Genomic DNA, 23,367 nt, shown 5'->3' with positions numbered 1-23,367 from the left:
TTGACAAAATTTGAAAAGGTATGCAGAAAGCAAACTTCACCAATGCACTTTTTCCTTCCCTATTTCTTCTCTCTTCTTTCTTCTTCCTTTCTCTTTTCTTCTCCTTCTTCTTTTCTTCTCCTCCTCCTTCTCCTCCTCCTGGATTGATTGTTTAGTGTTAACTTCTAAAGCATTTTTTTTTTAATTTTAATAGCTTCTGTGAGATTAGGTTTTCAGGAACACAGTTCTTTCCCTTGGCCAGGGTGAATTCTGAGGCTTGTCAGCCCTAACATTCCACATCAGAAGGGATGGCTTATAGTCAAGTCAGCTGATAACTTAATTGCAATTTATTTGGGGGAGAAAACAAAACAATAGCCAAAGCCAGCAACAAACACTGGGTTTGGGTGCCAAAGCCTGACTTCATCAGGCCTGTGTCCTGTTTTCCATGCCCCTGGGGTCTGTTTATCTCTTAGGCTGCTGCTGCTGAGCCTGCCCTTGCAGCCCTGTCTGAGGACCAGTTCTGAGCCCCAGAAGCTGGCCAGTGACAATGATGGCAGATCTGCTGTCAGGTTTTTCTTTCAAACTGTCCGTTTTTAAAGTGGATAGGCTTTAAGGCTTGGGTCAGAAGTTTTTCATTTGGCATTCTTCCTCCCCCCCCCCACAGGCTTTTTGGCACACCCCAGGGTGGAGCTTACCCTGCAAAAAAGCTACCTCCTCACTTTTAGAATTAAACAATGCAGAAACCTTCCCATGCCAGTTAGCAGCTTCCTGAGTGCCAGGCTTGCTCCAGTCTCTGCTCCTTAAAGAAGTGAGGAAAGAAAGGAAAGAAAAAGGCCGAGCAGTTTATCCCTACCCACACAGATGAACTGTTTGTCAACTGTTAAATATGTGCTCTGGATTTCCCCTCCTTCACTGAAAGTACAGATATAAACAAGACTATATTGAATCATTCATAGAATTAATAAGCTTTTTCTTAGGAATTACAATAGCCAGAAAAGAAAGATTCAAAAGCAATACCACTTAAGTTGGTGCTGGATATTTTTCTGGACAATTACAGCCACCCTGGCCTCCCAACAATGGGGGGAAGAACATCAGAAGTATGGACAAAGAAGTTAGCCCTTCTTGGAGGGTGCTCCCTGACTCTCCTTGCACCCCAACTCTAGTAGTGGGTTTTTCGATTGTAACATGGGGCCAACTTTGACCTATTGTTTTTATAGTTGTTAAACATCTGAATTCTGGAGAGCAAGGGCTGGTTCGCAGTGGGCTTGCTCACCATTTCGAAGGGGCCTGGAAAGGAAAGAATCTCATCCTTCTGGCAGCTGGAAACAGCAGGTGACAAGTTATATGACCATAAAGAGGTCTGTTAGCTCGTTTTCTGTAGATTTGTCTCTTTCATCTTAAAAAGGTGTAGGGCATATGTGACATGAATAATCCATGCTTGCCACCCACCCACCCCCCGCAGTAATTATGCCATAATAGCTGAACTTTTGAGTTGTAATTGCTGCTGTTAGTCTTTAAACTTAGATCAGATAACTGAGGTGAGCAACCTACTTTCTTAAGCCTCTGGGCCACTTAATGGGTAGAGTGAGACATTCTGGTGTTGGTAGGCTTTCTCTTTCAACCCCAAAACTTTAGTATCTGAATGTGTCTTAATCCTATTTTTACTTTAGTAGTTGGCCCGACAGTAAAAGGAGGCGTGTGTCTGTTAAAGACTTGATTTGAAGTTTTTCTCGAGAGATCGTTTTCAAAGAAACGGTCCTGCTTCCGTTGAGTATGACATTTGTACCTGCTTGCTTTTGTGATGGACCAAAGTAAAAGACCCAGTGAAAGAAACACTTTTGTGTGTTTCACCAGTAGGAAGTCATCATCCACAAATGTGCATTTTTCCAACTCACGCCTTTAAAAAAAATCCTTTGTGTGTTTTCACAAAGCTGTTTCATATATTGAGCTTATGTTCCATGAAGTCATTGCCAGGAAAACTGAATTCTGGAAAGGTTTCACCGCTTCACACCTCTCAGATTCAGCTTCCTCCCTTTCTCCAACTCAGAAAGCAGCGCTGCATTTTTATGGAAAAGTCTGGACTACTGCAATTGGAAAGCCCGGGTGCTGATTCTGTCATGTGCAGTGGGTGAACCCAACTCCCTTTATTCTGTGCGTTGCTTTGGTGGCTTCTCTTTAGTCCATAGAATACCTACTGTGTGCATTGGGGGGACTCTATTCCATGGAATACAGAAGCTCACCTACTGTGTGCATTGGGGGGACTCTATTCTATGGAATACAGAAGCTCACCTACTGTGTGCATTGGGGGACTCTCTTTATTCTGTGGAATACAGAAACTCACCTACCGTGTGCATTGGGGGCTCTCTTTACTTTCAGTCCCCTTAGTTCTCTCTTCATCAGATCAGCGATCTGCTTCTAGACGGAACACTTGTCTTAGTGTCGCCACCCTTCCTAACTTTCCAATCTGTGGTACGTATCACAACCAAATGCCGATTTTGCTCTATGGCTTTTTTTTTTTTTTTTTTTTTTTTTTTTTTGGTTTTTCGAGACACGGTTTCCCTGTAGTTTCTAGAGCCTGTCCTGGAACTAGCTCTTGTAGACCAGGCTGGCCTCGAACTCAGAGATCCGCCTGCCTCTGCCTCATGAGTGCTGGGATTAAAGGCGTGCGCCACCACCGCCCGGCTTTGAAGCTATTTCTGACTTTAAGGAAACTAAGAACCAATATTGGGATAGTGGACGCACATCTTGGTATGTTCAGCAACTGAGGCCAGTGCTGGCTAAAAATGAGAGATAAATTTGTGAGATAATAAAGATTCCTGAGTGGGATTAAAGCAAACCTTATACCTGCCTTTGAAGAAGCAGACTGTGGAGATGAACAGAAAGTCACATTATTCCTATAAAAGTCCAATGTTTTTGTTGTTTTCATCCATAATTGAATCAGGCAAATGATGGAATATCTGCTCCCAAGATGTGTTCCAGGATTGTGGTTTCCTGCAGGCTGGGCAGATGGCACTTGGGACTCCTGTGTCCTAGAACCACAATGTTATGAGTCCCTGGTGATCCAGGAGGCAGGAAGTATAAGTTACACATTGGGATGCTCACCAAAGATCAGGGAACTATACTATTTGGATATGCAAAATCTGGTAAGGGGTGGAACGTCTTACCAGAGGAGAAGGACCTTACAAGATGAACCTGCCAACAAGCATGTCTCCCTGTAGCCTTAAACCACACACAGCTGTGCGCATGGGTGACTGCCCAGCAATCCCAAAGTTATAGACAGGCATCAGTGTTTCCCTTGCGCATACTTCATAAAGGGAGCATCATGGCTTTAGTGACATGCTGTCCTACTGGAGCCACTTGCATTGTGTGCTGTATTTGTTTCTGTCCCTTCATCATACAAAGGATCGAGTAATGGGCAGTTTTGGCACAGTGATGTTTTAAATGGCTGTCACTTTTATTAATTTTTATAGCCCTGCAATTAGATGATTAATGATAATGGTTATTCTAAGGATTTTGATTTTGTTTTTAATTGACGGATGATAATCATACATCTTTATGGGGCAGAGTGTGACATGTTGCTACATTTATATATTATGTCATGATTAACTTAGGCTCTTTAAGCCATCCATCATCTGAAACATTTATCATTTATCATTTGTTGCTGTTTGGGTATTCAAAATCTCCTATCACAGTTTTGGAGCATATGATACAATATGCTTGATTATAGTTTCCTTTGAGGGTCCCTTACCTTGTGTCTGGATAGTAGCTTTCTTTTGGTGAGATTTTAAAGGAAGGTACTCTTCATAGTGACAATGCAGTCACAAACATGTAATGCACCTTTATGCCTTTTACCTCCTTAAGCATGATGCTAATATTTTAAGAGCTGTAAGAGAACCTCAGTTCACAGGCAGCGATCTATCATGTTGGAAAAGGCATGGCAGTCAGAGTGTTTCCGTCCCTGCTCGTGGGAGCTAGCTAGGGTGGTTTGCTCATAGATGAATCAGTTATAATGCTCAAGCCTGTCACCTAGCAACGTACATCCTCCAGTTAGACCCTACCTCCTAAAGTCTCCACAGCATTTCAGAACTGCTCCAGTCGGTTTGAAATACATAAGTCTATTGGGGGAGCATTTTCCAAGCTTGGTTCACAAGCAAGCCAGGAGGAACAAGACAGTAAGCAGTGTTTCTCAGGGGTTTCTGCTTCAGTTCCCACCTCCAGGTTCTGGCTCTGACTTTTCTCAGTGACAGATTGTGACCTGGGAGTTGTAAACTGAAAGAAATCCTTTCCTCCCCAAGTTGGTTTTAGTGGGTGTCTTGACAATGTAATACAAAGGCAAACTAGAACAAAGGTTTTTCTACCCCATTATCTTACGTGCATTTACATCACAAACAATCGGAGAAGAACATTATTGACCTTGACTTCTTAATTTGAAAAGGTTATTGTCTGCCTGACTGTCAAAATGAGATTCCAGTGTTGACTAAAATATGATGCAATAGCTAGCTAGATTGAAAGTTGTAAGACTAGTCATTGGAAGAAAATGTAGTATGAAGCATAATTAATAGAGTCATTGAAACCAATAAGTAATTGGATAACTTATTACAACTTGCAACCTGTGAAAACACCCTTTGACTTGATTTATTTATTTTTATTTGAAAAAAATGTTGGGATTTTTTTCAAGTTGTGAATCTCATCTTTAAAACCAGAGACTCCGGTGATAATCCTCCCACATTTCTTTCACTTTATCTTCACTGTTTCTCAGATCCAGGGTGATCTTTAAAAGGCTCGCTGGATTTATTTCCCACCGATGAGTTGCTTTATTTAGCCCAACCTTTGGGGCAGGCTAGGGAAGCAATTGCTAACCTCACTTCTCCACCTTCAGGAGAGGGATTCACACTTCTCCGAGGAAACATTGTGCAAGCCATGTAAGGGTAGAGAAATAAACCATGGAAACATAAAGTTGTATCATCTGGTCTCAAAGAGGATGCATCTAGTCTAGCAGTGGTCTAGCTGCTGCAGTTGGCTGGTGGTATCATCTGCTGTTAGAATGTCCACACCTTTCTGCTGGGCTAATCTAAAGGAACATTTTTTACCTCCACCATCAGGCTGCTATTGTTCATAAGACATAGAAAACAAAATGTATCTGGGCATGGTGGCCTGTGTTTGTGAACTTAGTGTTTGGAAGGTTGGGTGGGAGGCTCAGCCTAAGAGAGACAGTGATACCCTGTCTCAAAAGCAAAAACAGAAACAACAACACAAACAAATTTGTGTGTGTGTGTGTGTGTGTGTGTGTGTGTGTGTGTGTAAGATACATAGTGACACCTTGTCTTAAAAGCAAAACAGAAGCAACAACACAAATAAATCTGTGTGTGTGTGTGTGTGTGTGTGTGCTATCCATTATAATATTTTTGTTGATATCTCTATTAAAGGGAATGTTTAGTTAAGGGGAAAACTGCTATTAAGATATCAAAATCAAAGTAAGTATAAAACAGAATAAATATATACCTTTCTTTATGCTGTTTATTGGACCTAGGTAGTGGGTGCTCTTCACAGAAGCACTGCTCACTAATCAGAAGGCCTTGCCTAGCCTTTGAAGCCTTGTTCTGGAGAGCTCTGATGGAGTTTGCATCTTAAGCAATTGTTGGTGGTTCAGTCAGATGAAAAGTAGTCATCCTCTTTTCCGAGCTCTTCCTCCTTCCCAACCCTTCACATTATGCCTAGGCCATTTACGTGCATCCTTAAGACATTCCTCTGCCCCGCTTGGAGATATTGGTTAAACTACTTGACGATTGCTCTGGGCCCAGTGTGCACATGACTGACTCATGCTAAGAGCCTGAAAGAGAATTGCTTTGTGCTTCTAGATGGATTACAGTCCCTTGCTAATTATCAGTAACCATTTAGTGCTCTTTAACCTTCTGAAGTGCTCGCAGGGTGAAAGAGGCAAGCGTTAGTAGGGCCCATCTTCCCACATGGGCGACCGGTGTAAAGCTTCCTTTAAGGAACTCTCATGTATTTTAGCATTTTATGCGGCCTGAGGGTTGTGCCCTCACAGTGGTCCATGATGCCATCTTGATGTTAGACATGTCGCACTACTGCACAGCTATCTACCAAGGAGCATGATTCATTAACTTCATTTAATTCTGAATTTCCAGTGAGAGCTTAGACAGGTCTCTACTGCACAGGCTTCTAAATGATTTCACGTTTCTCATATCCAAGACTGTTAAGTGAGGAAATTGAACTAACTGTTTACTTCTTTGCCTTCCAGGCCATTACCTACTTGCTTCTGGAATTACTATGGCTAATTTGCCAATCTGTCAAGATGGGTTTAGATGGAAGAAATGTATGATTATTTGTTTATGACATTTGTCTTCATATTATCTATTTTGTTTTATGTTAGTCTTACTCTGTGTAACAGAGGCTGTGAAAGATTCGGAAGAAACATAATATTATTTTAAAAAAGCATTCTGGGCATTTTGGAAGAATATGCCATCAAATAGTCACTAAAACAAAATCATGGATGCTGATTTCTTTTGTTTTGCTCACTTTCTGGTTGTTGATTTTTCTTTCCATTGATCTTGGTCATGAATGGGAGGGTTCTCTGCACACTGAGAGCTTTATTCCAGCATGAACATCGCTTTAGTGCTCTCCCTCAGAGATTTCAGGGCCATGTGTCTTTATTGGCTGAACCCGTTCTCTGCTGCCTTGCTGTTTTATCCCATTCACCATCTTTGCTGAATCAGGAAACACATCATCTGCCGTGACTGTAAGCCATTTGCTTCACACTTGCTGTACCCAAGTGCCCTGGTGAACCATACTCAAGTTTTCCTGTATGCTGTTGTCTGTCTGTCTTTCTGTGTCTCTTGAATATGAAGGGAAGCAGTAGTTGGGAGCCAGGTCTTTGTCAGGATGTTGTGGCTTGAGGCTGTGTTGTGAGTCTAGGTGTGGTCCACTGATGCTTAGGAACCTGTGCAGTGGATGTTGGGGCCAAGTTCCCATGGCAATGGAAAGCAAAGAGAGGCCTTGCTGATGGTGCCAGGGAGTCTCTTGAGAAATATGGTGATGATAGAGGTCTACAGCATTGCAAAACTAGTCTTCTAAGTTTTATATACAGATCTCTCTATGATATGTATGTGATGCTCAATGTGGATTTTATGATTCAAGTAGTGAGAAGGGGGGAAAAAGACGGTCTCAGGAAGGTAATTCAGACTGGCCTCATATTTGCTAGATAGATGATCCTAAATAGTCAATGAACCATTTATTTGCCTTTTCCCATGCTCATTGAGAATTGGAGAGTCTCAGGAAGATGGAGGCCCTCTCAATTTGAGCTCTGAAGCAGTTAGACCGTGAAGAGTGGAGCTTATTTCTTTCTTCTATGCTGAAGATAGGGAAGTTCATATCAGACAACCACAGATTTGGTGTCTGATGAGAACCTGCTTTCTGACTCAGGGATGATGCCTTCACAATATGTCCTCTCAGAGTAGGAAAGGCAAGGCAGCCTTTGGGGGATGGGCTCTATTTCATAAGGATGTTAATCCTGTCAGAAAAATGCTAGCTACCTTATGACCGGACCATCTATCCAACCAAGGCTTCATCTCTTCATACTGTCACGTTTAGGAGTAAAGTTCCAATCTCTCATTGGGGATGGGAGGCAGAAAAGCCCAGAGCATTGTAATAGGCTCAGAAAGGAAGACCAGCTGGGAAGAGCAGGGAACTGTGGTGTCGAACAGTGCACGCGCCTCTTCTCAATCGCGACTCATTTCCTATTGCTCTCATACAATACTTAATCTACAGGATGAATTATGGAGAGGAGGACCACCCCTGTCAGGCCCCCTCTGGTGTCTGTTTTCTGTTGGTAATTTAATAAACATTTGTTCATTCTCAGTGATTATTGCTTATTATTATATTCTTAGTCTCTTACTAAAAGTGTTGTTTAGGGTATGTAGAAACTGTTCAAAATTCAGAGACATACACACAGAAGAAAACCTAGATTTTTCTACAACTTCCTTAGATAAAGATTATATTATTTTATTTTTTTTCAGTCTTTTAATGTATTTCTGTTTTCTTATATGCAAGTATATATGATAATTGGAAAATCATCTTTAACAATTAAGCAGACAACATTTAATTTGGATTTCAAACTCAATTGCTTGTTACCACTTATATAGTTTTCACTTTAAAGCAAACAATTTTTAATGTATTTATGCATTAATATTCTTAAGATAGATACTTTGATAATAGTTTCCAGCTTTAGATGTAAATTGCCATGGTCCTTACTTTCTATAAGAAATTTTGTTAATTTTCACCTTATTTGTCTTCCCATCAAGTAAGCTACCTTCCTGTTTAATAGAAGAAAAATGATTTTCCCTTTATGATTTCTTAATGACAATAAATATATACATTAATATTTTTCAGAAGTTTTAGAAAAAATTGTATCTTATTGAAAGGGCAGGCCTAGGGAAAGCAGGTTTGTGAAAATGTGGATAACATCCAAGATTAGATGGTATGGGATGTGTAAAGTGTAGAAAAATAATCACATGAATTTTAAGCAAAATTAAGTGATTTATAATAATAGTTATAAAACCTCAAAAACTGCCCACTCATCCTAAAATACTGACATCAAGTAGGCTGATACATAAAATGTAGATTATTATAAATTCCACTTTTAGGACATGGGGAATCAATGTATTGAAGATTTAAAGGCTGTTATTTTCCATGCCGGAACTGTGGGAACACTTGGTTTTGTTATATATTACAGATGGTGAAATGAAGTATTTCTATTGAAAACAACTCTTCAACAAATACAAAAGTAACTTTCCAGAAATCCCATGGCATGTGTCAGTGACCTTTAGCGTTTGTATTGTCTCTTTGCTTTTCTCTTTAGGACATCCAGGCCGAAATTGATGCCCATAATGACATATTTAAAAGCATCGATGGAAACAGGCAGAAGATGGTGAAAGCGCTGGGGAATTCTGAGGAGGCGACAATGCTTCAGCACCGACTGGATGACATGAACCAGAGATGGAATGATTTGAAAGCAAAATCTGCTAGCATCAGGTCAGAATACTCAATATCAGAATAAAATGAAACGCGTGTGTGTTTGTTTATATGAGTCTGTGTGTCATGTGTGTTTGTCTCTGTGTGTCTGTGTGTGTATTAGAAAGAAAAAGGACCATCTATCTCCAATGCAACTATATCAGAATTTGTGTAAGATTAAAATCCAATGTCCATTTTCTTGTAAGTTGGGACTGAAGATCTAGTAAGCAGTAGAGCACTTACCTTGGGTAGGGTCTTGGGTTCAATCCTCAGTACTGCCAAAAGGATAAATAAGTAAATAGAAGTTTTTGCCTCATTTATACTCCTTGCACTCTGCTATTTGTACCAAGCTATTCACAGATATTCATGTTGTAAATCTTACAACAATTAAGATGATGTCTCTGACACCTGCTATTTGCCAAGTGTTTACTTAATACTGTATCCAGATTGTTAGAGCCATTGCTATCTATCTATCTATCAATCATCTATCTATCTATCTATCTATCTATCTATCTATCTATCATCTATCTATCATCTATCTATCTATCTATCTATCTATCTATCATCTACCTACCTACCAATCTACCTTTTTATCTATCTATTTGAGACAGGGTTTCACTATGTAGCACTGGCTGACCTAGAACTCACTTAAAAACCAGATTGGTGTTGAACTCATAGAAATCTGCTTGCCCTTGCTTCTCAAGTGCTGGAATTAAAGGCATACACTTTTTAAAGATAAGTTGTCCTATAGCCCAGGCTGATCTTGAGTTTGTTATGTAGCCAAGGTTGGCTTTTAAAACTTTCTCCAAAAAAAAAAGGCAAAACAGAAAACCTTTATTTTTATTATGTGCACGTAGATGACCTTTGTAAATATATGTGCACCATGTGTGTAGCAGAGCCTGGGGCAGAAGAGAGCACTGTGATCCCTAGAACTAGAATTATAGGCAACTGTGAGCTGCTGTGTAGATACTGGGAACCAACCTGGGTTCTCTGTAAGAGCAGCAGTAGATGTTCCTAACTTGTGAATGCTCTCCTTAGGCCCGGGCCTTTACCTCTTCTTTACCCTTCATCCACAGAGTGCTAAGAACACGGACAAGTGCCATCATGCCCATTTAGAACAATTACTTTATTTAGTAGCCATGTACTGTGTACAGTAGTCAGTCTCACACAATCATATTACTTAATTTATGCTGTAGAGATCTTATGAATTCTCAGGTGTCCCCGTTGTTAAGTGACACATGAGTGTTCTTCACAAAGAATCCTGGTAAAGTGGATCGTTAGAGATTTTATACAAGAAAAGAGAAATTTATTAACTATAACGATTGAATTAATAAGATAAAAGCTAGAGTTTGAATGCAGATTTTTTTTCTTTTGGTTTTTCGGACAGTGTTTCTCTGTGTCACACCCCTCTGTCCTGGAACTCACTTTGTAGACCACGCTGGCCTCAAACTCACAGAGGTCTACCTGTCTCTGCCTTGTGAGTTTTGGGATTGAAGGCGTGCGTCCCCACTGCACCGTGAACGTAGATATTTTTAACTCTTGGTATTGAACTTATTTTGCTTCATCAAGTTTTTATGTCCGATTTGAAGATGTATTTATTGAGATTAAATGCCTCTCGTGGACACTAAAATGGAAAACGATGATTCATGTTTGCTTTGGGTGAGAGTAAAATTCACTAAGTATGAACCTTAGGATCAGAAGTCTGAAGAGGGGGGCACCGTTGGCAAACCACCCAGAGTAACGGAGTGGTGCCCTATTGGAATTCAAGCAGATTTACGGTCATATTCAGTAGATGCTAGAGTTTCTAACTGGCAATAAGTTAAAGGATACTGACAGAATGCCATATTAGTGCGAGTGATAATTCAAAGGAGGAATGTTGGTGGAAAGTCTTGGGTTTGCTTGTGTCATGTGTTGATACGATATGCCTAACCCTAAAACCAAACTCATTCTCGCACTTTACTGTTTATTTTCTGATCTTGGACAAATTACTTCACCCATCTGAACTTTGCCAAATTGTATGATAAGTATCTAACATACTTGATTGTCAGGAAGAGTAAGTAGATTGATTTGATAGTTTCATAGTCTCTGTAGACCTTGGTAATGGTAAATTCTAGGCTATTTTTCATATGCAAGGTTGGTGAGTGGATCTGCTTAAGTTGGAAACGTATGCAGCAACTGCCAGAGAACAGAAATCTTCCATTCTTATGAATGATTTTCTTTAGAATTAAGGTAGCATGTCCTGTAACATACAGTCCTGGGGGCTGGAGAGATGGCTCAGTGGTTCAGAGCACTGGCTGCTCTTCCAGAGGACCTGGGTTCAATTCACAATACCCACAGTGCAGCTCACAACTGTCTGTAGTTCCAGTTCCAGGGGATCTGACACCCTTACACAGACATGCAGGCAGGCAAAACAACAATACATATAAAATAAAAATAAATCATTAAAAAATGCAATTGTTCTATATCTTAAGATGGTTGAGATGTGGCATGCTGTCGGTTCCTCTCTATATAGATACAGGTGGAAATTCTGTCTCCATCAGCTGGGTATTCTGTTTGTTTGTGCTAGAGAAGGAGGTCTTTGCTTATGCTGTATAGATGCTAGGTTTACATCTATATTGACTCACTTATATTTCCCATATTTGATATGTATAATTAAAGATAAAATAATTTTTAATTTTTATATTCAAATATTTAAAAAGAAAATGCACATCATTTACATATTTATATGAGATAAATGGGTTTATTATTTCTCAGTATTGGGCATTCCTTCATGTGGGAAACTCAGCTTAGAAAGAACAGAACAGAATAGTTTTGGGGAGCACTAAACTTTGGAGGGACAATGTCCTCAAACACTGATATTGCCATGCAACAGTTATGCTACAGTGAGCAAGTTCTTAACCCATGTGTGTGCCTCAATTTCCTTGTATGTAAATTTAGAGTAGTTTCTTTAATAGGGCTGCCACGCATGTCTCATTTAATTCCTTCAAAGTGGCCCATTTTTATTATTATTATTGGTTACTATTTTGTTTGGCACTAGTTAATTCAGAAGACACAGAAACTTCTCTCTTCCCAAACCCCTTTCATTTTCTGGCTGGATTCTGAACAAAGGTGAAAGAAAAGTGGATTCAGCTGGCCTCCTTGAGAACTGTAATCCCATGGGAATGGCTGACAGAAGCCAGGAGAAAGGAGATGGCTTAGAGTTTAGATTGCTAACTCAACCCTAGAATGATGCAGAATCCCCAGCAGTCACTGCTCAAGGTGGCTTTCGAAGTGAGGCACTCTACATGTGAGAGTGAGGGAAAAACTCTCTGATGGTCTGTTGGGAAGAAAAATTCCTCTCTGATACTCTATTTTTAGTTCCCCTCACTTCATTATACATGCTAATGATGTGGGCGGGATTGCTGGTCAGGTCACTCCTCAGGTGATTTCTCTCCAGCCTTGGGAGTCCAGCCTTGTCCTCACATTGCCTTCTGTTGGCATCAAACTCTCTGATGTCTTTAATATTTCTGGAGATTCGGCCACTACTCTTCCCTGTAATTTATTGAAAATTGCCTTTTCTCTTAATTGCTTACGTTGCTTGAAATGGTCTTTAATAGAGGTTAATCTCCTCCATTTTCCTTGCCTGGAAGCCAGTGGGAATACATACTCCGGATATTTATGACTGGAATAGACAACAAACATCAGTCTCAGCCAGGGCTTAGAAGACTGTCTGTTTGCAAAGGAAGCCCTGTCACATAGGGATAAGTGGTTAACTGGTAGTCCACACCATTCCCCAAGGCTAGTCCAGCATCACTTGCCGTCTACTTTTCCTCTAGGAGCTAACGCGTCTCTATTTCTTCCCTTTTATCATCTTACTCCTTATCTAGAGGACCTTACGGTTTCTGTTTCCTTGACATGACTATATTACTTCCTTCTACCCTCTTCCCTCAGCTCTCATTCTTGGTGGAAATACCCACACTGGTAGCTTTTTATTTTTATTTTTTATTTTTATTTTTCCTGAAACAGGATTTCTCTTTGTAGCTCCAACTGTCCTGGAACTTTCTCTGTAGACCAGGCTGACCTCAAACTGCCTGCCTTTGTCTATCAAGCGCTGGGATTAAAGACATGTGCCACCAGCACCTGGAAATAACATTTTATATTTTAATTCCCTCTCTATCCCTTACTGTTGATCTTGGGTTAATTTTCTTTCTTTTCCTTTCTTCCTTCCTCCCTCCCTCCCTCCCTCCCTCCCTTCCTTTTTTCCTTCCTTTTTTTCTTCCTTCTGTGTGTGTGCATACATGACCGTGTGTCTGTTCAGGTGGGTGCATCTGCAGGTGGAAACCAGGGATCAAATATATGTATCTTTCTCTATTCCTCTGCACTTTATTCTTTTTATTTTTACTTTTTTTTTTCTTGATGCAGGTTCTCTCTTTGAACCTGGTGCCAGGGAGACCCAGGGCTTCTCCTGCCTCCACCTCTCCAGTGCTGTGTTGCAAGTGCCACCTTTTATGTGGATGCTGAGAATCTGAACTCGGATTCTCCTGCTTGCATTTCAAGTATTTTGCCAACTGAGCTATTGGCCCTGACTTTGTGTTGCTATATATATATAATTTGATACTGTCTACTTATAATTGGTGCTATAATTCTGAATAGTTCTTTATTTTATTCACTGGCATGCCTATCTTCAGAGGTCTTCTTTTTCTTTAGCCTTCAAATTTCTTTTTCTCTCTCTTTGGAGGACTTAATTATTTTCTGAAGCCATTTGATTGATGACCCCTCTGCTCCTTCAAGTAGATATTTGTGGATTCTGTATTTTGAATCACATTTAGGTTGATATTACCATGTCAGAGAATGTTTCCTTTAATTTATTGTTTTTAGAAAGATGATATCTGCTGTTTATTGAAGATTTCTTGCATCAAACCTACTCTTGATTACTTTATAGATATTACCTACATTGACTATGATGTGGTCACTGGAACAAGTATCTTAAATACTACTTTAAAGTCTTTTTGGATGACCATGATCAAGATTTTTAAATACTAAACTTCAGTGGGCTAAATATGCTTTAGCATTTTAAATACAATACACATATAGAAATTTATATACACATATACACACATATATCAGGTCAGTACACAAGAAGTTAGCCAAAGACTTAAGATTTCACTTATAAAATAGACTCTAAGAATATTGGTACTATTTCGCAATCACTTGTAAAACCGAACTGGAATTCTACTAATAAATTCAAGATTCAATGGCATGACTTACATTTAAAAATTAAATTTATTTAATGTAAGATTATGTTAATTAAATATCCTCTTATCAGCTTAATGATGTTTAATATAGATTCCTTCTAACAAGAGGTTTCCAAGGCCAGGGAAGTTGTCAACTCTAATGGAATCAGAGTTCAAAGATAAAATTCTATCTTTCGTTTCTTTTATAAACCTCTTAAAAGGTTGGGGCCCCGTTTTAAAGCCCATAGAGCAGATGACCCTTTGCCGTCTTCCTTTATGTCGCATGTTATGACATTTTACAGCTCCATTCTTAACCTGAAAGAACTGGTTTTGCTAACCACATTATAAAACTAAAGACTCCTTTGCCTAAATGTAAGAGAACAAGATTCTGCTCTTTCCCTGTTACAATATCCTTCAGCAGGGCTTTCTGCGATGACAGGCAGGCAGTCCTGTCAATCTGGTTTCTTCATGACCCATTAGCCATAAGAGGCATCTTGAACTTCTCAAATGTGGCTAGTGTAAGTGAGGAACTGAATTCAAATCTCATTCATCTTAATGAACCTGAATTTATGTTTCAATAGCCACACATCACGGGTGACAGCTATATCAGCTCATAGCTTTGGGGTACTGTTTAGTGGCTGAATTTTAAGGACTTGTGTTTTTCTTGATGGGTGTTCATGCCCATTTTGAAAGCAGGAATAATCTGTTTGGAATGTTGTTACCCAATATGTGTATTCTTAGTTACATCAGTGAAGGTTGTGTTGTTGTTGTTGTTGTTGTTGTTGTAACTCAGTATAGAATTAGTATGCTTCACAATCAACTGAAAATAAATTACACATACCCAGAATTACAGATTTCATTCTATATGAGATATATATATGTATGTATATATATATATATATATATATAGAGAGAGAGAGAGAGAGAGAGAGAGAGAGATACATATAGTGTAATATATATGTATATGTGTATTACACTACAGGAGGTAATATGGCTTGGCCTCCTCTTCACTGAGATCCTTACACACTATAGGAGATTAACTGTGCAAATGTGTTTTGACTTGTGTACAGTACAGATGAGCAATTTATATTTTTCCTCTTCTTTCTGTTTAACCAAAGACTTTCTTGGTTGAAGTCCACATTCTCCCAGTGCTGCCCGTGGCCTAATGTGTCCTGTACCTAGTAGAATGGCTGTCAGATTTCCCATCATGGGCTTGTATTTTGTGGAATGTTGACAGCTCGCCTTTTTGTTTTGGAAGCAAGGTGATGCTCAAAGGGTGTTCCATGGACATTGGTTTGTGTTATAAGTGAAAACCGTTTTCCCCTTGTTATCTTCCCACCTCTCTTCCTTCCTTTCGACAGGGTCTTATGTGACCCAGGTTGGCATGGAACTCACTGTGTAGCTGAGAATGAACTTGAACTGTTGGTCCTCCTGCCTCTACCTTCTGAGTGCTGGGATTGCAGGCAGACACCACCTCACCTGGTATATGAGGTGCTGGGGATCAACTCAGGACCTTGTGTTTGCTAAGCTAGCACTCAACTCATTCTTGTCCCTAGTCCCCACACTGGTATCTCTTAGCCTATGACCCTCCATACGCTAGTTTCTGTTGATGCTTATGTTCTGGAGAAGTGTATAATAGCTTGTTTGATGACAGTTCCTTTGAAAATCACTTTGATAATTTGACACAGATAGGAGTGTGCACTCCACGCTGTGATTCTTTTTCTACTGTACTCAATTGGTAAAATAAACTTTTAATGATCTTTTTGTCTGGTAAGACTTTATGTTATTTTAGAATAACTGATCATATAAAAAGTTGTAAAACTTAGAGCTTCATAAAACCAGATTTCATCTAGAATGGGGTATCTGTGTGAAGCAGAATCCATTGGTGATATTAAGATTAATACTGCAGTCAGTGAAAGGGTCTTTTGCACCTCACAAGTCACATATCCAAAAGATGAACTTATGCAAGTAAGATACCGTGATAAGTCCTCTACAGAAAAACATTCCTACAGGCACTGAGTTAGGTAAAGCAATGTTCTCCTCAAAAATGCCCAGAACATGTGGCTGACATGTTATCTCTGTTGGGGCAGTTCAAATTATAGTCACAGTAAGAGAATACAACTAAGTCACACACAAACATACAATTTGTCCTTACAAAGCCTTTAACCCACTGACCAGGAAAAGGCCAATGGGTCTTTCATCTTTCAAGATGAAAGAACTCCAAACGAAATAGGAACACCAAAGGCTACTGTGGAAGCCCGTGCCCGTTTGGACATATGGTAGTAATCTGCTAAGCACAGAGGTGCAATGTGCCGGAGAATAAGCAGAACAGGTTGGCCAGACAGCGATTCTGTCTGATGAGCTCAGTGTTTATTATGGGAAAGCAGAGAAGCGGAGAAGCACTCAGAATCGCTGCTTCCGTTTTCATTTCAAAGCCATTTCAGCATCTCTTGTAAGAAGTATGGCCTTCATTTATGCAGATGATCCTTCAGGGGGCTGAATACCCGAACACCGTAATGCTCAATGCTCAATTCCAGTATTTCTGTGCGCTGAAGAGCCCATCGCATCGAGAAAGACATTCGTGTGCTCTTCAGGAAGTGTGTAGCATTTGATATGTAGCTTAGCTACTGATTGATGCAGCACCAGATCTGAATAAGAGGTTGGATGTGCACATTAATGGTTTACCCAGGAGATATTCAGCACTTCTTGGTTGAATAGAGCCCCCTGATTTCTAGCTGTCTTTTGCATTTAAAAACAGTTGAAAAACAATTGCGACAGCCCCGTCAAGAATGTATAAGGCAACAAGTATTTTGCATTAGCAGCCTATGACAACAGGGCTTTCAATTAGTATAATTGGAATCACTTAGCTGTGCTCTATGACAAGAAAACTTGTTGTTTATCAGGAAACCCCCTCCCCATTAAAAGCAATGCAGAAAAGCTGGAACTCAAGGAGAATCAGGATCTTGTCAAAACACAGTTTTATCAAGTTAGATCAATCCTAGCATCTGTGGAAGAAATAGAATAGTAAAAGAAAGAAAGGAAAATTATGTTTTATGTGCTTGGGTTGTGTGTATGTATTGTGTGGGGTGCGTACATATGTGTGTAAGTACAGAGGAGGCCAGAAGTCAGGTGTCTTCATTGTTGTTCTCTACTTTATTAATCGAGTTAGGGTCTGCAGCTGAACTCAGAGCTTATGGATTCCAGCTCCTGTAACTAGCTGTCTTTGCCCACTCCCCCACCCACTCCCTCGCTGGTAACAGAGGTAGCCATCATGACTCCCTGGCTTTTTCAGTGTGGATTCTGGGGATCCAGAGTCCAGTTTTCATGCTTGTACAGCAAGCACTCCCTCCACCCATCCATCCAGACTAAACCAGCTAAACTGAAACGAAATTTAAGCTATACGATTTTGAAATAATTATAGAATGCTTTGGACATCTTTATGACTGAAAAATGTTTTGGTATTTTATAGTTAACCTTTTCGAATGGGACATCGAATGTTCAACTTTGAGTGGTTGGTTTTATTAGCCAGGTGGCAATGCAGCTGTGAATAAATTGAAGGAAAATTGGTCTTTGCAGGAACTATGTTAATGCAGGCTTATGGTATTTTTAAGCGAACCTGGAGCACCAGCTTTTCCTCTGGCCAGGAATATTTGGAAGGTAGACTCTGGTTATCGTATTGTGAACTAGAGATGAGCTAGATTAACTTTTAACCAAGACTCAAGATATCATCAAATGTCCCCCGCTGGAAATGGCATCGAACTGTGAGAAATGAGGTCATATTTGCTGTGTTACCTATTACAAAACAGTTAGCTTTGAGACAGAGGCTCAAGTGATTCAGATATGCACAGGAAATCCTTGAGAGGTCTAGGTGACCATAGTGGATGAGCTTGTTGGGTTGCTCCCATGCCCTTGGTAAAGGATCAGATTTATGGAGGTAGGGATCCTAATGCCAACATCATGGTTAAAGTAGTCTTAGAGGACATGGAGTCTGAATGGACTGGAGCTGAGTGGACGTGGAGTCTAAATGGGAGCTGGAGCTCCCCACATAAGTCAAATATACATGTGCTCCGCCCTTGTAAGTCATTTTCATTGGAAGATGTTGTGTAATGAGCCCAAGTAATTCTCCATCAACATTGACCCTCTCCACCAGCTGGAATACAGACAAGCTAGGCAGTCCATCTCACCAGCTTAGCACTGAGTCCACATTCATCGCTCTCCACCTGGGTACATCAGTACTGAGAAGTTCAACTGCTTGGATGACTGGAATTTCTTTAAATTAGCAGTTCTCAACATACAGGTCATGACCCTGGCAGGGAGGGGGACACTGAATGACCCTTTCTTAGGGATCACATAAGACTTTTGGAAAACACAGGTATTTACATTGTGATTCATAACCACAGCAAAATTGAAGTTATGAAGTAACAACACAAATAATTTTATGCTTGGGGGCTAACACAAGATGAGGAACTTTATGGTAAGGTTGCAGCATTAGGAAGGCTGAGAACTGCTGCTCTAAATAGTCCATGTTTTTAAAGCCGTCCCTTCTATAGGTGGGCTATTCCAGGGGCTTATCAAGACCAAGGAAGAATTTGTCCTCTGATTAATACTGATGTCCTCTAAGGATTTCAGTCTACTAGAACTTAAACCAAATATTTCCTAAAATCATGCTTGGTTATAAATTGATGGCTGTGTTCAAAAGGGAAATAATTAATAAAACAAGATGTCACCATTAAGTCAGAATGAATATGAACATATGTAACAGAATACCTAGCATGTACAAGGTCCCCAGTTTAATTCTTAACATATAAACATACGGACATGCATGTGTGTATACATGCATGTATACATAAGTACAAAAATAAGTGCATAAAATACTGTGGTCAGTGACTTTTGCCTACTTGTTCTCTGTTCACATGACCATTTGGCACAGGATTATAGTCAACCTAAAGCCAAGTAGTGCCCTGGCTAAATAATGATGTCTTAGTTAGGGTTTCTATTGCTGTGAGGAGACACCAGGACCATGGTAATGCTAATAAAGGAAAACATTTAATTGGAGAGGCTTACAGTTCAGAGGTTTAGTCCATTATCATCATGGCGGAACATGGCTGCATAAAGGCAGACATTGTGCTGGAGAAGGAGCTGAGAGTTCTACATTTTGATCTGCTGACAACAGGAAGTGAACTGTCTACCACACTGAGCATAGTTTGAGCAGAGGAGACTTCAGAGTCTGTCCCCATAATGATACTTCCTCCTACAAGACCATACCTTTAGTGGGGAGCTGCATGCCGCGTTCCCGCCACCCTGCTCCCACCCGCATGTCTAGCTTATGCCCCAAAATAACAACACATAAACTGTATTCATTTAAACACTGCCTGGCCCATTAATTTCAGCCTCTTACTCACATCTTGACTAACCCATATCTAATAATCCGTGTAGCACCAAGAGTGGTGTCTTACCAGGAAAGATTCAGCATGTCTGACCTGGCGGCTGGCTTCATCGCATCTCTCTCCCTGAGCAGAGGCACGGCGGTCTGTCTCACTTAGGAGAGGCGAGGCATCTGTCTGAGCCATCTACCTTACTTCCTTTTTCCTGTTCTGTCTACTCCACCTGTCTAAATCTTGCCCTATCAAAAAGCCAAGGCAGTTTGTTTATTAGCCAATAAGAATCCTCCATCACATACCACTCCAGCAAAGCCACACCTCCTAATAGTGCCACTCTCTTTGGGGACCATTTTTTTTCAGCTCTCCGCAAGTGACTCACTGCTTTCAACTGTCTGCAATTAGAAATTGGAAGTATTTCTAATGTCTTCCTTCTAAAAATTTACTTGATTATAAGAAAAACTTAGAGTTAATGATCCCCTTTTATTCAAAGAAAAACTCTTTTTTACCATTTAGAGATAAAAATAAATAAACTTTAAAAAAGGTTTAAGCAAATATTCTTTTAATCATAAAATGTAGTAAGGATCTGTCTTTCTTTTTATCTTTTTCCCTTTTTCTTTCTTCCTTTTTTTTCTCCTTTTTGAAACAAGGCCTCACAGTTTATCCCTGGATTGCCTAGATTACATTATCTGTGTCGACCAGACTGGTCTTGAATTTGCCAAAATCTCCTTGCCTGTCTCCTGAGTGCTGGATTTAAAGACATGAACCACCAAACTGGCTCCAAATGTTTTATGTGTGTTCCATTTGTCTCCTTCCTCTCATTATATATTTAGATGAAATGAGAAAAGTTCTTTGAATCTTTATATTTGATATTGGTATAGTGTATGGGAACTATCAGAACCTGACTTGTAATTTAATGTATTACAGACACAGCCTGGAGAGTATAGCTTTGTTGATATGACTGTTTCTCACAGGGCATGTTCCCTGTGCCAAGAGTCAGTCTGCTTTTCTTTGGAAATGAAAGTTGTTTGATCACACAGGATGGTTAGGCCTTAGGAGTGTTTTTTTCATTGTAACTGGCATCTGGCCCTTCTTCACGTGGTCGTCCTTGTCTGTCAACAGGGCCCATTTGGAGGCCAGTGCCGAGAAGTGGAACAGGTTGCTGGCATCTCTTGAGGAACTGATCAAATGGCTAAATATGAAAGATGAAGAGCTGAAGAAACAGATGCCCATTGGAGGGGACGTTCCCGCCTTACAGCTCCAGTATGACCACTGCAAGGTAAGTGTCCTGTCTCTCACAGTCTTCTGACTTATTCTAAATTCAATCTTGGTAAACAAATCGAATGAAAGCCTAGAGAAAAGGGAATTATAAACTAATTACCACAGCTTTCCAACCCTCTTTGTCTTTTGGTTGTCAATATTTGGGCATTTTATTTAATTATATTCTTTGCTTCCATTTCTTTCATGTTTCATGATTTGTTCATATTTAACTGAAAATTTTCATGGTGCAGCTGTCCAAAGCAGAATATTGTTTTTAGTTCATCATGAACCTTATCCATCTAAAAAATTTCTTTGGTTATCAGTATATTAGAAAAAACTTTAAACTACAAATTATCCTTTATTTTGATGTATGTATGCATGGATGCATGCACGGATGTATACATACATGCATGCATTTTAAAGACAGGGTCTTGCTTTGTAGCCCAGTCTGGCCTCAGACTCACTAAGTAACCTAAGCTAATCTCGACCTTGTATTGATCCTTCAGTTTCTGCCTCCAGGTGCTGGGATTGCAGGGAAATGCTTGATGCTGCTCCTGACTGTGACTTAACCATAAGTGCCAAAGTCATGCTGTCAGAAAGAATTACAAAGTGGAGCAGGCTGGTGGGATGCCTTCGTTTCCAACACTCAGGAGGCAGGAACTGGTGGGCCTCTGTGAGTTTGAGGCCAGCAAAGGTGACGTACTGAGACCCCGTCTCAAGCAAATGATTAAATACATACATAAAATTATGAAGTAGTTCTAAGAATTTAGCTTCATGGCAGAGCACTTGCCCAGTTTGCCTGGATTTATTTTCATCTTGTTAATGGAAATAAAAGTAGAGAAAAACTGTAGGGCAGATCTCAGTCCTGTATCAAATGAAGTCCGCAGTGTGAAATAAAAATCATCTTATGTTTTATTTCCCTAAACGTCCGTCTCTCTTTAAATTAGATTTTCTTCTGGACAGACATCCATCTCGACACATGCTTGTGCTTTTATTTTGATGAATGAACAATTAATCCTAAATTGTAATCTGACATTTCCCTCAGCCCTTATATTTTTAAACATCTTCACCCAGTCCAAGTTCTGTTCATTTATTTATATTCTTTTATATTATTTTCTCATATATTGCATATCCTTCAGTTCTGTTGTAGTTCCCCTACTCATATGCAGTATGAATTCCCATTCAAAGTCTGTACATTGTAATACAACATTGTGCGCCTGTACACATGGCAAATGAATACTAAAATATGCCTTCCTGGTGCAAGATACCATCTATTTAATAAGATGTTCTAACGTATTGATAGGACCTCGAATTTTATTTCATTCTGACCCTTGTGCTAAGTGAACAAAATTACTATTTCAGGGAAGAGAGAACACAATGGGGAGATAACTCTGAACTAGAAAGACAGATGATGGGCTATTGAGCAACAATAATAGTGGAGTTTAAATTAGTGACTCTATAAAAATCAGCTTTTTTTTTTTCTTTTAGTTGTTTGCTTGAGACAAAGTCTCTCTGTAGTCCTGGAACTCACTCTGTAGACCAAGCTGTTCCCAGACTCACAGAGATCCCCCTGCCTCTGCCTCTGCCTCCTGAGTGCTGGGATGAAAGGTGTGCACTACCATGTTCCACTCTCCTTGTTTTGTCCCAGCTTTTTTCTGTGTAATCATGATTCCCTTTCTGCGGTTCATGTGTTGGTAAGGAAATCAAGTCACACCAAGCTTTTCTAATAACACTTAGTGCTCTGTGTGTGCAGTAACTCCTGCTTGTGACCGTGTCTCGCTTGTTTTGAATATAACTTAGTTCTTAGATAGGGAGTTATTTTCCTCACAGAACCTTGGCCACAGCACAACACAGGCCCCCCCCCCCACCCAATCCTGTTCTCTTATCTGTGCCTCTCGGTGGTGCTGCCTAGCTTTAGAGCCCATTGCACTATTATAGAACTTCATGAATTACTCTGCCTTAACTCTTTAGCCCCAGGCATTGACATGATCAAGATAATGCTGACAGTGATCTGGTAACAATGTCAGCTCCACTCCTCTGCAAGTGTTTATGAGTGACAGATACACACCGGGTACTATTCTCGTCTCCGATGAGTCAGTGCTGAGCAACAGTCAAGTTCTTGTAGCTGGGAGTGCCACTCAGGAGTGGAATGTTTCCATCACGTGCAAGGCTCCTGATTCATCCCCTAGAACCACAAAAACCAATACATGAAGATGCTGGAAAGATTGCTCAGTGGTTAGGAGCAATTGCTTACCAGGCTTGGTTATTATCACACACGTGGATGCTCACAACCATCCATAACTTAGCTCCAGTTTCAGGGGATCCAATTCCGTCTGGCCTCCACAGACACCAGGTATGCATGTGGTTTATATGCACATAGGCACTTACACATAGAAGATAAAAATTAATAAACCAGAAAAAAAATGAACAAATAACTGAAAACCCAGTTCTTTGCTGAGATGGCATCAGAGTAAAAGGAATGAAGAGTAGCTGGTTTCTAAAAACAT

General features: G+C 40.1%; 1 protein-coding gene across 7 annotated transcripts in view; it reads left to right on the top strand.

Moving 5' to 3' along the window:
- The window catches only part of Utrn (utrophin), a 498,374-nt gene that overhangs the window by 334,723 nt on the left and 140,284 nt on the right, over positions 1–23,367 (top strand). For all 7 annotated transcript variants that reach the window (XM_038338349.1, XM_038338350.1, XM_038338351.1 and 4 more), the window contains 2 exons: positions 8,858–9,030; positions 20,723–20,879. In XM_038338349.1, coding sequence (XP_038194277.1) covers positions 8,858–9,030; positions 20,723–20,879 — 330 coding nt within the window. The remainder of the gene's footprint in view (positions 1–8,857; positions 9,031–20,722; positions 20,880–23,367) is intronic.

This window comes from Arvicola amphibius, chromosome 8, assembly GCF_903992535.2.
Source record: "Arvicola amphibius chromosome 8, mArvAmp1.2, whole genome shotgun sequence".
In the NCBI taxonomy this organism is placed as follows: domain Eukaryota; kingdom Metazoa; phylum Chordata; class Mammalia; order Rodentia; family Cricetidae; genus Arvicola; species Arvicola amphibius.
The sequence above is the reverse complement of the archived record's forward strand: the minus strand, read 5'-3'. Positions and strand labels throughout refer to the sequence as shown.